This window comes from Triturus cristatus, chromosome 6, assembly GCF_964204655.1.
Source record: "Triturus cristatus chromosome 6, aTriCri1.1, whole genome shotgun sequence".
Lineage (NCBI taxonomy): Eukaryota > Metazoa > Chordata > Amphibia > Caudata > Salamandridae > Triturus > Triturus cristatus.
The window spans coordinates 1,018,758,477-1,018,773,110 of NC_140589.1; the positions used below are offsets into that span (position 1 = coordinate 1,018,758,477).

The following is a 14,634-nucleotide window of genomic DNA, read 5'->3' on the forward strand; positions in this document are numbered from 1 at the left end:
AAACTTTGCTGTGATGCTGTTCTATCGCATCACAGCTACATCATAAGATTCCAGCTACCACACGTAACTTCGCCACGCTACCTACGGAACCTTGCGCTGTGGAGGCATTACGCTTCATTCATGTAGTATGGTGTCCCTCCCTGTTGGTGAGAGACATGTCTGTCCTCTTGTGCAGGTGGTAGGGATATCTGCATTTCAGACGCATTGTGTGCTTCGTTAATCACTGCGGTGTTCCTCCCTGTTGGTGAGAGACACATATATCCTCTTGTGCTGCTGGTAGGAATACCGGCATTTCTTGGAGCACTTACACTAACTCAGCAGCCCGTCCTGTGCCCAGACTAGAAAGAGGCACTTGTCCACGTTGTGTGTCTTCATGTGTGTTTGTACCTTGTGCAGTCCTTGTTGTTATTCCAAAAAGGTGCAGCATAACATGGTGCAGCTGGGTGTTAACAATGTATAACACGCGCAAAATGTCCTTATAGTATATTTCACTGAATGGCAAGTGAAGTATCACTTACATGTTAGCACATCTGATTTATAGGATTGATGATATGTTTTCTCCTTTATGTTCAGGCTGCATACAATGCAATAGCAGAGATCAGTAGACAAGCCAGTGGTACTATCTCTTGCTGCCCTGTGATGTCAGGCCTGGTGATATCTGGGTAGGCAGATTTAAGTTAAGAAACCTAGTATTGTTGGTATGAATGTAACGCAATAGACAGGTTGTAGTATTCATGTTTGCATATATTTTTGTGTCTCCTTGCATTGCTGATAGTGAGTCCTTCCAAGAAGGTTTATGTTATGATCCTATGCGGAATAATAGGAACGAGATAAACCACAAGTGCTCATCAGAAATTATCACGTTTGTTTTCTTTCTTTACAGGTGAATACACATATAGAAACCACTCTAAACGTACTTAGAGGATTGTCCTTTGGTGTCTTTTCAGGTCTCCTTCCCCGCTGTCCCCACCCTTTCCTTCCCTCGCTCGATCTCTTCACTGATCTCTGCTATAACAGCATACAGACTTGAAGCTATCGAGAGGTGGACCATTTTTGAGCATCGTTCTGATCCCGGGGAGTTGGTGACACGAAACGCGCCCTGAGATAGCGGTCGACGAGCGGCGATTGTGACTATTGACAGGGGATGTGTGGCTAAAAAAAGTAACTTGTTTGTGCCTTCTCTCACATATCATTTCTGTTTCTTTCTTCACCTCTTGAGCATTATCTTGACACGTATTTACTTTCTTTTTTCAAGGTCATGGAAGTTACCAATGATGAAAACGTGAGCACACTGGTGAGTACCAACCAGCAGCTCCCTTGGTGATGCTTACGTGAGGTACTTTCTTACCTTTCACACATTGTTTTCTTGATTACTTTAACAAGACCGCTCACATTTTGGTAGTTTGACAAACAGTGGGACTTGTACACCCGGATCCGGATGTGATTGGCATTCTTGGGAAGCCAGCATCTGAGCAGGAACACTATTATACTGCTCTCGGGATCTTCGGACTTTGGTGGGTGTTTTAAGTGCAATCAGGTCTTCTATATATTGTGACTTAATAGAGTGGAGAGCGACCTGATAGTTTATTCCCTCTGTTGCTCCTTATTGTTTTTTATCTGCAGTGTGTTCTCAATGTTCCTGTACCCCTGTTTTCAATCATCAACATGTTTAATATTGTGTTGTGGAACGTCCATGGTCTGGGTCATCCTGTTAAGCGTCAAAAGGTACTTTCCCATTTATCAAAACTTAATTGTTAGATTCCTTTCCTGCAAGAAACTTATTGTAACAATGTTGAATCATTCAAGCTCAAATGTCAATGGGTGGGCCAGGTTGTTATTTCTCCTGCTGTCAACCGTAAGGGTGGTGTTACCATCTTTTGTCAACCAAATGTGACACGAGTGGACGATGGGTAATACTTAATGCCACTGTCTATAATAACAGGGCCCCTTTTTCAATAATTATGACCGGTTAAGTCTGATCCAGGTTTTTGGCATAGTATTAAACTAAAATTGTCTTTCATTACTAACCCAAATTTCAATAATTGGCTAGATCCTTTTTCTAACAGAAAATCAAATTGTAAATTTAAACCAGATAAGTCGCATAAAGTATTTCAGTCTGCTATTGCCTGTTGTTCACTCTATGATGTATGTATGGAAAACTAGTAACCATGATAAATAATAGTTTACATTATTTTTAAATGTTCATCACACCATGTCTCGTATTGATTACATTTTGGTCTCAAAACCTTTACTCCCTTCTCTCCAATCTTCTAAGATTGGCTCCATTTTTATTTCTGATCATGCCCCTGTTTCAGCTTCTTTTGATTTGTCCCTTGCTACCCCCAAACTCTTTACTATCCGATCAAGCTACCTCCTTAATAATAGAATATTTTCAGCAGAACAAACCTAGTAATACCTCTGTTCACAACAACTGGTGTGCCTTTAAAGCCTCCTTTAGAACCTTTACCATTGCCTACACTGCCAGAAGAGAAAGGTTGTTGAAGTCCCAATACCTTTCCACCCTTAAACATATTAGGACGCTTGAAAATTATTTTTTAACTTCCAAATCTCCTTTTCACCTCCAGTACCTTATTAAAGCTAAATCCAATTTAAACAAACTGGCTACGACTGATGCTTGTAACATCCTACTAAAAATAAAATCCAAATATCATGGGGTCAGAACAAAGCAGGTAGAATGTTGGCCAATTATCTCAAAATCAAAACAGAAAGGAAAACCTTTGAACCTATTCAAAATGTCCTTACTAACAACTTACTACACTCTGATTCAGATATTGTTAATCAGACCCTCCAGGATTGCGCAATTTGCAAAAAACCTGCGAAATCTGCAGATTTTGTAAAAATGCCGCAATTTTTACAAAAACTGCACGTGAAATTTGGAAAATGTGATCCATGCTGCAATATCCTGGGGGGTCTGTATATTGTCATTAGAGTTGGATTTATTTCTGCGTTACTGATCTCGATGGCACAGATATTTTTAATGTGGGAAAATCATTTGATGGTAATCCATAGGTCTTCTTTACATAATAAATACTGTTTCTATAGTAGTATATCGCCGTCAAGTGGTTATTTAAAGAATTACGCTGCAGATCATTCACAAGAAGAACAGTTTAGAACATGGGTACTTACAAACTTTTATTTGGGGCCAAAATTACAGTGTGGTTTGTGGCTGAGGGCCGCACCAGTAGGGGTGGGCTCAGTGGGGGCGGGGGTCAGTGGGAGGGTGGGGCTAGAGTAAAAAAAAAAAAAAACGTTTCAAAACATTAGACAATGTGACAATGCTGTATTTCAAAAGCAGATGTAACTACAAAGAGCACATTTTGATAGTACATTTTTATTAGCAGACAATAGCAATCTTAAGAGCATTGCATAGCTTCATACACACTTTAACCCCAATTCCATCACAGTCTCTCTCTCTCTCTCTCTCTCTGTCAGTCAGTTTCTCTCTCAGTCAGTCGATCTCTCTCTCTGTCAGTCAGTCTCTCTCTCTGTAAGTCAGTCTCTGTCAGTCATTCTCTGTCAGTCATTCTCTCTCAGTCAGTCTCTCTCTCTCTTTCAGTCTCTCTCTGTGTCAGTCTCACCCTGTCTCACTCTCTCTGTCTCTCTCTCAGTCAGTCTCTCTCTCCCCCTCAGTCAGTCTCTCTTTCTCTATCAGTGAATCAGTTTCTCTCTCAGTCAGTCTCTCTCAGTCAGTCTCTCTCTCAGTCAGTCAGTCTCTCTCTCAGTCAGTCAGTCTCTCTCTCTCTCTCTGTCGGTAGTCTCTCTCTCTCTCTCTCTACCTCGAAGTCTCTCTCTCTGTCAGTCAGTCTCTCTGTCAGTCTCTTTCTGTGTCAGTCTCTCTCAGTCAGTCAGTCTCTCTCTTTCTGTCAATCAGTCTCTCTCTCCCTGTCAGTCAGTCTCTCTCTTTATCAGTCAGTCTCTCTCTCTGTCAGTCAGTAGTTCTCTCAGTCTCTTTCTGCGTCCGTCTCTCTCAGTCAGTCAGTCTCTCTCTTTCTGTCAATCAGTCTCTCTCTCTCTCTGTCAGTCAGTCTCTCTCTCTCAGTCAGTCTCTCTCTCTATCAGTCAGTCTCTCTCTCTCTCAGTCAGTCTCTCTCTCTGTCAGTCTCTCTCTCTCAGTCAATCTCTCTCTCTCTCTGTCAGTCGTTCTCTCAGTCAGTCAGTCGCTCTCTCTCAGTCTCTCTCTGTCAGTCTTTCTGTCAGTCAGTCAGTCTCCCTCTCAGTCAGTTAGTCTCTCTCTCTCAATCAGTCAGTCAGTCTGTCTCTTTGTCAGTCAGCCTCTCTCTCTCTCTCTCTCTCTGCCAGTCAGTCTCTCTGTGTCAGTCAGTCACTCTCTCTCTGTGTCAGTCAGTCAGTCTCTTCCTCTCTCTCAGTCAGTCAGTCTCTCTCTCAGTCAGTCAGTCTCTCGGTCAGTCAGTCTCTCTCTCTCACTCTTACTCTCTCCACTCTCTCCACTCTCTCCACTCTCTCTCTCTCCACTTTCCTCTCTCCTCTCTCTCCACTCTCTGTCGCAGAGGTCCTGGGAGGGTGGGATGTCGGTGGATTCGCTGTTGGTTTGGGGAAACTCTTTGATGATGACGAAGAGTTCCTTGCTGTTGTGTGCGTGGGGGGAGATTCTACCTTGAATGTCTTATGAGTTTGTGGTGGGTAGTGGTGGCTGTTTTATAGTTGTCAAGGTCCGCCGGTTTTTGGAGTTCCTCCATATTTTTTCGAGTCGTCTGCAGGTTCGTCTGGATTCCTGGAGTTCTGTGGAGAACCAGCTGGCCCTCTTGACGCTAGGGGTGGAGGATTTCTTGAGGGGGGCAACGGTGTTTGCGCAGTCGGTGATCCATTTGTGTAGGATGCAGGTGGCGGTGGTGGGGTCGTTGTCTGAGGCGGTGGGCGCGGAGTAGCTGAGGGTGGTGGTCAGTTGCTTGTCCGAGATGTGGCTCCAGTTTCTGCGTTGGAGCTGGAGTGGGTATCTGCGGGGGATCTTTGCATTTTAGGTGAAGTGGACACAGCGGTGGTCCGTCCAGGGGAGTTCGAAGGTGTGGCTGAAGGAGATGGAATGTCCTGCTGAGAAGATAGGGTCGAGGGTGTGTCCTGCTGAGTGCATAGGTTCTGGTACGGTCTGGTTGAGTCCAATGACGTGGAGGTTGTCCAAGAGGGAGATGGAGTTAGGGTCTTGGCGGTTGTCGAGGTGAAAGTTTAGGTCTCCCAGCAGTATGTAGACTGTGGAGGTGATGGTATGTGGTGTGATTAAGTTGGTGATGGAGTCTGAGAAGGATGCGTGAGGTCGGTAGATGAGAGTGCCTAGTAGGATGGTCGTCGGGTTCATCTGTATTTTGAAGTAGAGGTGTTCCATAAGATCCGTTGGCCCTTCGGTGAGCGTGTTCAGGCGAAGGTGAGCCTTGTGGGCAAAGGCGATGCCGCCACCGGGGTGGTTAGAGTGGCCCTTCCGGGTGATTTTGTATCCTTCGGGGATGGCAATCGCAATGTCCGGGTCCGAGGTGGCACTTGTCTCATGTTTCAGTGAGAAAGGCAACGTCGGGAGAGCTGCTGTGGAGGAGGGTCCTGGATTATGGCTGTGTTGAAGGAGTGACGGCAGTTCAGGCAGGTGAAGGGGCCGTGGGTGTCAAGGGAGAGGAGAGCTTGCAGTTGTTGTTCTTCTTGCTGCCATTGAGTGTGTGGAGATCAGCTGAGCTGTAGCGTGGGACAGTCGAAGGACCAGGGCTCCTGGCGCTGGTGGCTGTCGGGTCACGGATGGGCGCAGACAGGGTTGCCTTTGGCGCATCGGTGGTGCGGCCGCACAGCGGCCTCTATAAGTAGAAGTCGGGGAGGGCAGGGACAGCTGGGATGCGGGAACAGTGGAAGACGTGGAAGCCGCGGGGGCAGCAGAGGCGGGGAAGCGCAGAGAATAGAACAGGGGTAAAAATAAGGAAAGCAAATGAGGGAAAAAAGTACAGCAGGAATTGAAAGAAAAAGAAAAATGAAGAGATGAAAAAATTAAGGCAGCAGCAGGCGAGGGCTGGGGCGAGTACCGCGGTCTGAGGCGGACAGAAGCACGGGCGGAGTACTGTCTAAGCTATGGAGCTGTGCGCTGGGAGAGCAGACACCCGAGGGGCTTAGCTCAACTCCATTAAGTAGAGATCAGGGAGGGTGGAACAGCTAGGAGGCGGGAACGGTGGAAGACGCGGACGCGGGAGGGGCTTCGAAGGGAAGCAGAGGCGGGAAGCACAGAGAATAGAACAGGGGTAAAAACAAGGAAAGTGAAGGAGGGAAAAAAGTACAGCAGGAATTCAAAGAAAAATGAAGAAATTAAGGCAGCAGCAGGCGAGGGCTGGGGTTAGAACCGCGGTCTGAGGCGGACAGAAGCACGGGCAGAGTACTGCCTGAGCTATGGAGCTGCGTGCTGAAAGAGCAGGCACCCAAGTTTATTTTACAATCACCCATCAAACCCCTTAAATCAATGGAAACTCCCATTTTATCAGATGACCTTTACAACCTAAACCCCACAAACACACAAAAGAAACCCTTCCGAAAATCCCATTCCAAGTGTCCATTAACTCCAAGCAGCCTCTCTGCATACAAATAACCAAACTTGGATTGCCTGGTATTAACAGATGTTAGGCAGCTCTCATCATGAACAATAAAATGTGTAAAGTCTATTACACAATACATTCAACATACTAAGTTCCATCACACGAAAATAACAAAACACTCAGAAATGGAAAAAAAATATGTCAAATGTGTCCAAACAGTGCAACATTTGAGTAAAAAGAAAGGCAGATTACATCAAAGATGTCCACCACCAGCACTCGGCAGACATTAGTCCCACAAAATGTTTACTCTTAGTTAGGCATGCCTATTTTTTGCATCTCTTCTCATTAGCAAATTGTTCTCATCTTTGCTGAGAGTAGCCTCAGCCTCTTTGGCTAGGAGCTGAAACCAAGAAAGACTATTTCTCCCATGGTTCCGAGGAATGTATTTTAAAATACGACTCCCTCACACATTTGAACACCTCAAAAATCTAAACAAGTTTCCTGTTGGCTCTGAAATTTCTCCAGTAACTTTACAAGCTGTAACTCCTTATTTGATTCTAAAATAAATCTCACTTGTCCAGTTGATCTCTCGCTCTTGCTCTATTTTAATGAGTATTACTATTGCAGTCTAAGTAACAATCACAACCAACGTCAGGGTGAACAGATAAACCCACTAACTTAACCTGACCTCAACACCTAGTAGCATGGCACAGAGAAGATAGGCTTAAATTAGAGCAATATAAAAAGTATTTACGAATTACCAAAAATTAATAAAATCAAAATGCAAAACAATAAAAATCCCAAGAGTACAATTTAATAAACAAAATTACACCAAAATGACTAAAATGCAAGAAAGGGAACCAAAGACATGAATTGCCAAAGATTTAAGTAGTAATAGCACCAAAAATCAGAAAGAGCAAATGATAGTCACTGGCTCCCGTAGACTGGGACCTAGCCACAATTTGAGGCTGACTGCAATGGAGCGCAGTCAGGTTCACCAACCAGGTTTGTCCTTGTCAAAAATGTTACCTTCTGACTTAGTTCTTTAAGTCCCAGTCCACCACAGGAGTATACTTCTAAAGCTCTCGAGGACCTAAGGAGAGGCACTTGGACGTTCATAGGGTGGCAGATAGAGGGCAGCAGCAGGGTCCAGCTCAGGTCCAGTTGCCCATAGTAACCTGGGTAGATGCAGGAAGGGCCACTAGTAGCATGTTGTATCCCTGTATCTTTAACAAGACAACAGCCTTATGACCGCTGGAGTCCACTTCATTGTCTTGGGTACAAGACGAGCAGGTTCAGTCCTTCATGACTCCTCTCAAGTCACAGACAGCAGGGTCGGTCCTCTGCTGTTATTCCTCAAGTCAGGCTGGGTTCTGAAGTGGGTGCCTGGAGGTGCAACATTTATGGCTGGCAAGAGCTAGTGGGTGGAAGTTACGCCTGAGCATGCCCTAAACAATTGGGTGAATTTCACTTTTCAAGATGGCGAATGTCTCCGGCCACTCTAAACTAGGGCTCTGAAGTCTGGGGGGGATTGTGGGAAGTATATTATGGTAAGCCTAGTTTCCTCCAACATTTAACACTAAACTCCAGTTTAAACCAGCCCCTGGACAAACAACAAATTCAAAGACTAAAGTCTGGCAAAACAAAAGCAGGATTCCCCAGCAGCCAGACAGTGGATACACAAGAACTGTACTGGCCTCCTGCTCCCTTCCTTTCAACTGAGCCCCGACTGTTAAATGTAAAACCCAGAGACAAACGTCTAGTAGGATAAAGCAGGGTCCTTCAGCAACCAGAGTATGGATACACAGGAATTGTCTTGCCATCTGGCTCTCTTACTTTCAAGTGTGACATGTGGCTCAGCAGAACTGTCAAGCAGGATCTGATACTGTGCTGTGAAACAGAGGAACCTCAGCCTCCATCCTGCATATTCTGTAAGGTTCAAAGGAGACATGTCAGCCCATTCAGGTTAGCTTATTGTTTGCTCCGTCGAGGCATTTCACACCTTTCAAAATGCTAATCACGGCCTGGAAGAAGTTGGAGGGCAAATGCAAATTAGCCTTTATTAACTTCAAGCCAGGGAAAGATAACTTCCTAAAAGTTACTTTTCCATAATATATATTTAAAAATCTGACTTAACGACTGAATTGGGTTTTTGGTAACACTTAAAAATAGTTGTTTAATTATTTTATTAGCGAATTCCATTCCCAATATACAATATAAGGATTTTAATCTGTTTTCTACCACAATGAAGATGTGCTTTTCGGTGCTAGCCACTGTAACAACATGTCGACATTAAGTTTGTGCATGTTTTACTTTTAACGCTTACAATGCCTACATGGGAGTGATTTATTAATATTATTAAAAAGGGTAGCTGTTTTTACACTGCTACAGTCAGGCTACAAAGGATAGGCCTAAAACTATGTTTGCACTGCCAGTGTAGCTGTTTGCACAACAGTGATGCCATACACTGGTGGCATTTAACTTCCAGGCCCTGAGTGCACTTTGTACCATAAACTAGGGACTTATAGGCAAGTTAAACATGCCAATTAGGAATATGCTAATTCAACCATGTTTAAAGGAGAGCACAGGTCCTTTAGTACTGGTTTGTAGGGGTAAGTGCACAGAGTTCTAAAGACAGCAAAAACACTGGGTCCAGCAAAAGGCAAAAAAAACGGGATGACCATAAAGAAAAGGCGGAAATCCTGCATAGTCTTTAGCCAACTGGCTTTTCCTAGTGTACTAAATTATGGCGGCCATAACACGGTTTCTCATTTGTAGTCTGTAGCAAATGTTCACTCGTAAAAGGCATTCTCCTGTTCTCAAAAAATGTAGTCTGTAACACTGCCAAATGACCATAGACCAGTATCAATGGAAGTAAAGGTCTACACTATTGTCACAAGCTCTCAATGCCTTACTCAGAGAGAAAGACCAATTTGTGAGAGACAATTTTGCGTTGTGTGAAAATAAATCAATGCTGCAGCTAAACATCTTACCATTATCATTATTATATTTTTGTGTTAAGTGTCAGTTTAAACATGGGCAGTTTGCCAACTGTGTGTTGTAGCACCTGGACATTTTCCCCTAAATATAACTCTTGTGTGCAGGCCCATTTTGTAATCTTCTTGAGCCACTGTTTGAAAGTTTGCCTGTATAATGATAGGTCTTTCTTTTGAAGATGGTGTAAAGGTGCCTAAATTTTCCAATATTCTCTTGGTGTTCATTCAAATGTCCAAGTTATCAATATTAAAAGATTCTTTGGACCTTGAGGCTGTCAGGTATAAGTGCCCTTTTTCCAGAATACCACAGGTTATAGCTTCCAGGACTGTCATCTCAACACTGTGAAACAGATTAGACAGGAGAAGGTAACATAACACAGAGTGCAGACTGGTTCTATAGCATGTGTGACCTCTGACAGGAGACCATAAGGGGCTGTCCAAACTAGTGTTGACCGTTGCAAAGTCTAACCTTTGCTTCAATTCCCGCTACATAAAAGTGCCGGCTATAAGGAGTGGAGTATAGCTTTCATGAAATAAACTGAGACAACTCACTCTTTCAGTCTACACAACATGTTACTTTCCATTTGCTTCAGATGTTCTCTAATAATATTTTTTTCTAGATCTCTCTACAGTGCCACCCTGCGCTTCTTAAGTGACATATTCTAGGTTATGCAATTGCAACACTTCACTTTAAAAAATATATTTAATTTCATTTTCACATGAGAGCTAAAGAAACAAGGGGCAGCTCATGGGAATATTTAAAAATAAATCTTCATAGGCTAAAGCAATCATACGTTTTTGCCAATTTAATAATTAAAAGGTCTTAAGGGCGTGTTATGTTAGAGGGCTAAGCCCCCTTAATGGGAACATCAGAAATAACTTTTTATTGTTGTTTTCTGAGCAGAGCCATATGTCTAAAGTGGGAATCGATGCAAAGCAATCGGACGATCTCTATGACTGTTTTTAGATATTGTATATTTTGAATAACGAAGCGGAAGGCCGAGTATCCTCACCAGAGTCTCACAATTAGTGTTTCTTAAAATGTAGTAGACCCCAGAAAGAAGTAAACATCTGACTTGTCATATACACATGAGTGAGATCCCATGGTGGTCTTTGCCACTCCAAGGTGCTATCTGCTGACATATACATACATATACCTTTCTTGCTTGTCCTTCCCAGAGGTATTGTGATGTTCGATGCTGTTTATTAAACACAATAAAAACTGTATTAAAAGAAAAAAATAGGTTTTTAACACTAGATTAGCTATAGAGAGTTGGAATGATTTGGTCAAAGATGGTTGCCCATGGTGTCCTAGTTATGTTCAACATGTGGTATATCACACCACAGAGAAAAAGGCGGAAGCTACGGCTGTGGGATTATTAGACAAAGCCTGGTAAACATAGGGCATCCATATAGCTTCAACAAAGATGGAGTTCTGCAACAAGACATGGGGTGAATCTGTTTCTTTAAGCACAAAAACAGCTCTGCAGAAGGATCATTGAGGTTAAAAGGGAGCACATGACAGAGGTGCATTCAACCTAACGTGCAGTGGAAAGATACCTGTGTGATGCGGCAGAGTTGTAAAGCAATCCAGATACAAGAAAATATAGTCAAAGAGAAAGCTGCCTAATTACATCCTAGGGAGGGCCACTGTTAGAATCCCAATGGCCTGGTTCTGGAGGAGGTTTCAGGGCTCTCACAAAAAAGGTCAGTCAAGAGCATGAGATGAGAATGAGTGACTCGCAATGGACTAAATTCAGAAAGTGAAGAGTTTTGCAATACTTTTGGATCCTAACAAGAATTAATATTGCTTTAAGATAACACCAACTGTAAATCTGTAAACTGTAAACCTTCTATGTTTTTTTCCTTTAAACCAATCTCAGCGTAATTGTTGGGATCCCAAATGGGTGGCTTGCATTTTATCACTACAATGATGCACTCCTTTAAGTCCTCTTCTCCTGCATCTCATATCAGAAATTTTTTAGAGAACTCCTTATTTGCCCTTCTTGACTGCACAATCCCAACTCTACGTATAAAGTACTTCGGTTAAAAAAGAAGATGCTTTAAACATGGCTGGGTACAATACTCGTGGGCCAGTGTTTCGGGTCCGCATGCAGATTTTGGAAGGTAGCCACATAGTGAATCTTGATGATCATTAAGAATTGACAAGTCAGGTGGGGAGCACTTTGAAATTAGATGAGACAGTGCCTGTACCCTGCCTCAAACGGGTGAAAAGCTTACCCTCCTGAGACTGTTAAGTAAATGTTACTTTTCCATCCATGAGTGGATAACAGACTAAAGCACAGGCACAGGCATAGGCATGCAGGCTGTAACGGGAAATCCCAATTCATACCTGATGATGGAAGGTTGTGCATCTAAAAGGTATATGGAAGTGTTGCAGAAGAGGCAGAGAAGAGCAGAAAAACAGAAGTGGAGAGCGAAGGACAGTGAAGGCATGGGAAGAGGAGCGGATGGTGGAGAGAAGTAGAGCAGATCAGAGGAAAGCAAGGAGGAGGAGGGGAGCATAGAAGAGCAGTGAACAGCGAGCAGGGGGAGGAGCAGATGGCGCAGAGGGTGTGGAAGAATCAACAAAAGGAGACTGGAGAACTAACGAGCTCTTTAGACCCAGCAGCGACCTGGAGGAAAAAGTCTTCTTTTAACATTTAAACCAATAAACTTCTATGTTTTGCCCTACAGAAGTGTTTTTTTCCTACTTCACCCATCACTCCGCTCTTCTTAAGGTTGCCATCACCATGGAATTAACAGGCTGAGAATCAATGGTGCAACACTATGCTTTTAGAGGATTCGTCCAACATAGGATATTTACATACGGATAAATCAGATATATAAAATAAAATTAAATTTCTTACCTTTACGCCTGTTGTCATGTCTGCTGTGCACAGAACTTCTCCAATGATAAGGCTTTTATTGATAAAGTTCTTCTTTCTGTCCAACTGCAAGATGACATTTATTTAGGAGATTGCATTAAAGAAATTTACAAAACAATCCACCTGTATAATAACAAAGTCTACAAAAGCCATAACAACACTTAAAGTGAAATCATCGAAAACCATACAAGGATTCTGGCAAAAAAAATGATGTAGTAGCAGCCCGTAGAGGTTGATTGGGACTGACAGTATGCCTTCTACACAACAGAGCCTTCTGCCTCCTGTCTTTCAAAATATCACTAAGATGACTCTGAGAGCAAGCGTGATGCAAGTTGCATTTTAATACACTGGTATACTGAGCAAGAATTTTAAAATACTGTGTGCCACACGTCGAGAAAAAAAAATCAAGGCACAGATCAGAAACACTACTTTCGTTTATAATTCTCTCTCTTAATCAATACCACTAAATGGCTCAAAATAAATAAATCCTGAGCCATAACAAACGCACCCATGCTCGTTTTTTTCAGAACGCTTTATAAGGTTGGTTGTATGTACATACCACAATAATCCCACGGGGGAACAAGCATTATGCAAGCGAAGGAACTGCGACTCTGTGATCATAGAGGTGTTTCATAACCAGAGGACTGGGCTGGTTATGAAGCTCTTTAGGGCACCATGTCATAGCTGTTTTTTTGGGAAAGCAAGAGAAATGTCCGCGGTGAAGAATTACGAGAAATATGGGTTTTGGAAGCAGAAATGGGTAGTGAAGCTAAGGCTTAGTGTTTTTTTTCCCTGAAGCAAGTCCTTGATTAATTGCTGCACATACCCGTAAATGTTTTGTTTATGATGATGATGAATATAAAGGCAATGAATGCTTTTAAATGAATGAAGATAGGTCTGGGTCGGCATCTCTGGATCAAATTGATAAGGAATCTACTCTGAGATGGAGTGATAAATCTAGTCACACTATTTAGCATTTCTGCATTCTGGCAATTTTCTTTTTAAACAGACCTGCAAGAAGCATCGTGCAGGAGTCCGCTTTGCAGTTGGCATGTCTGGTGATAATAAAGTAAGAGGATAAATAACCTGGTTGAGCTTGCTCTGCACTTAGCATCAAGCCATACTACTGGGTCTATTACACCACAACAAATACTTTCTAAAAATAAGCCTCAGTGTTATAGCTAATAATCCAGATCCTCACAGTAGGTTCATGGGTATGTATGCATGTTTGAAGTCAAGAATTTATCATATAAACCGAGTCTTCTGTAAACGAGTATACAGCCATCTTAAAAACAACAGCAGCAAAACCATCAGTCTTTCTAGCGGTGTGAAGCCGTTTGCTGGTTCACTAGCTGCAACGATTTTTAGATCTCGCCTAGGCAGCGCTTGCACTGTCTTTTCGAGACATGCTGGGTTTAGGAAATGGGCTTCAAGCTCCGTCTATGTATTTTATTGGCTCTTGTCAGTGTCTTTTAAAATTGTTTTTATTTCATTGGTTTATTTGTTGAATAGTCCCTCCTTCTCCCTCTTTATTAACTCGTTCTCTTCAGTTGTAACCTCCCATAAGGACAGCTCCTTTTACAAGTAACTTTACTCTGTATGTTTTATTTTCACTTACTCAGCACCCTTTTCTTAATGACTTCTTCAACGTAGCTGGAGTTCAGGCACAACAGCCTCCTTCCCGACACACCCTGTCTTCGGGCTGCAGCTGCCTTCTCCTTTACCCTACTGCTTGTTATTATTTATTTTAAGACCGCCCCGTTCTTCTTTTCTATTTATTTACTTTATTCAGGATATGGGCTTTAAGCTTTCTTTTCTATTTATTTTCTTTATCAGCATTTACACGTTTAAAGCTAAAGCGCGGCGTTCCGCAATTGCTACGAAAGTAAATAAATACAAAAGAAAGACGGGTGGCTGCCGTCTTTCTTTTTTATTCATTTACTTTTGTAGCATTCGCGCCATGCCACGCTTTAGCTTCACATGTTTAAAGTTATGCCGTACCTTGAAGCGAATGCTTCAAAAGTAAATAAATATAAAACAAGGTGGACAGCTGTCTTTATATCATTGTTGGCTTTACCTGTCAACATGGCGGCAGCCCGCCTTTCTTTTCTATTTATTTACTTTTCTAGCATTCACAGTACTGCATGCTTTAACTTTAAACATATTTAGTTTAGGCGTGGTATACCACAAAGGCTTCAAAAGCCTATAAAAAAT

At 42.7% G+C, this 14,634-nt stretch overlaps 1 protein-coding gene across 1 annotated transcript in view; it reads right to left on the minus strand.

The window, feature by feature from the left end:
* ACOXL (acyl-CoA oxidase like) overlaps window positions 1-14,634 on the minus strand; it is a 1,019,872-nt gene that overhangs the window by 782,284 nt on the left and 222,954 nt on the right. Inside the window, exon 3 of the mRNA XM_085611811.1 lies at window positions 12,403-12,486. Within this exon, the coding sequence (XP_085467937.1) occupies window positions 12,403-12,486 (84 nt within the window). The remainder of the gene's footprint in view (window positions 1-12,402; window positions 12,487-14,634) is intronic.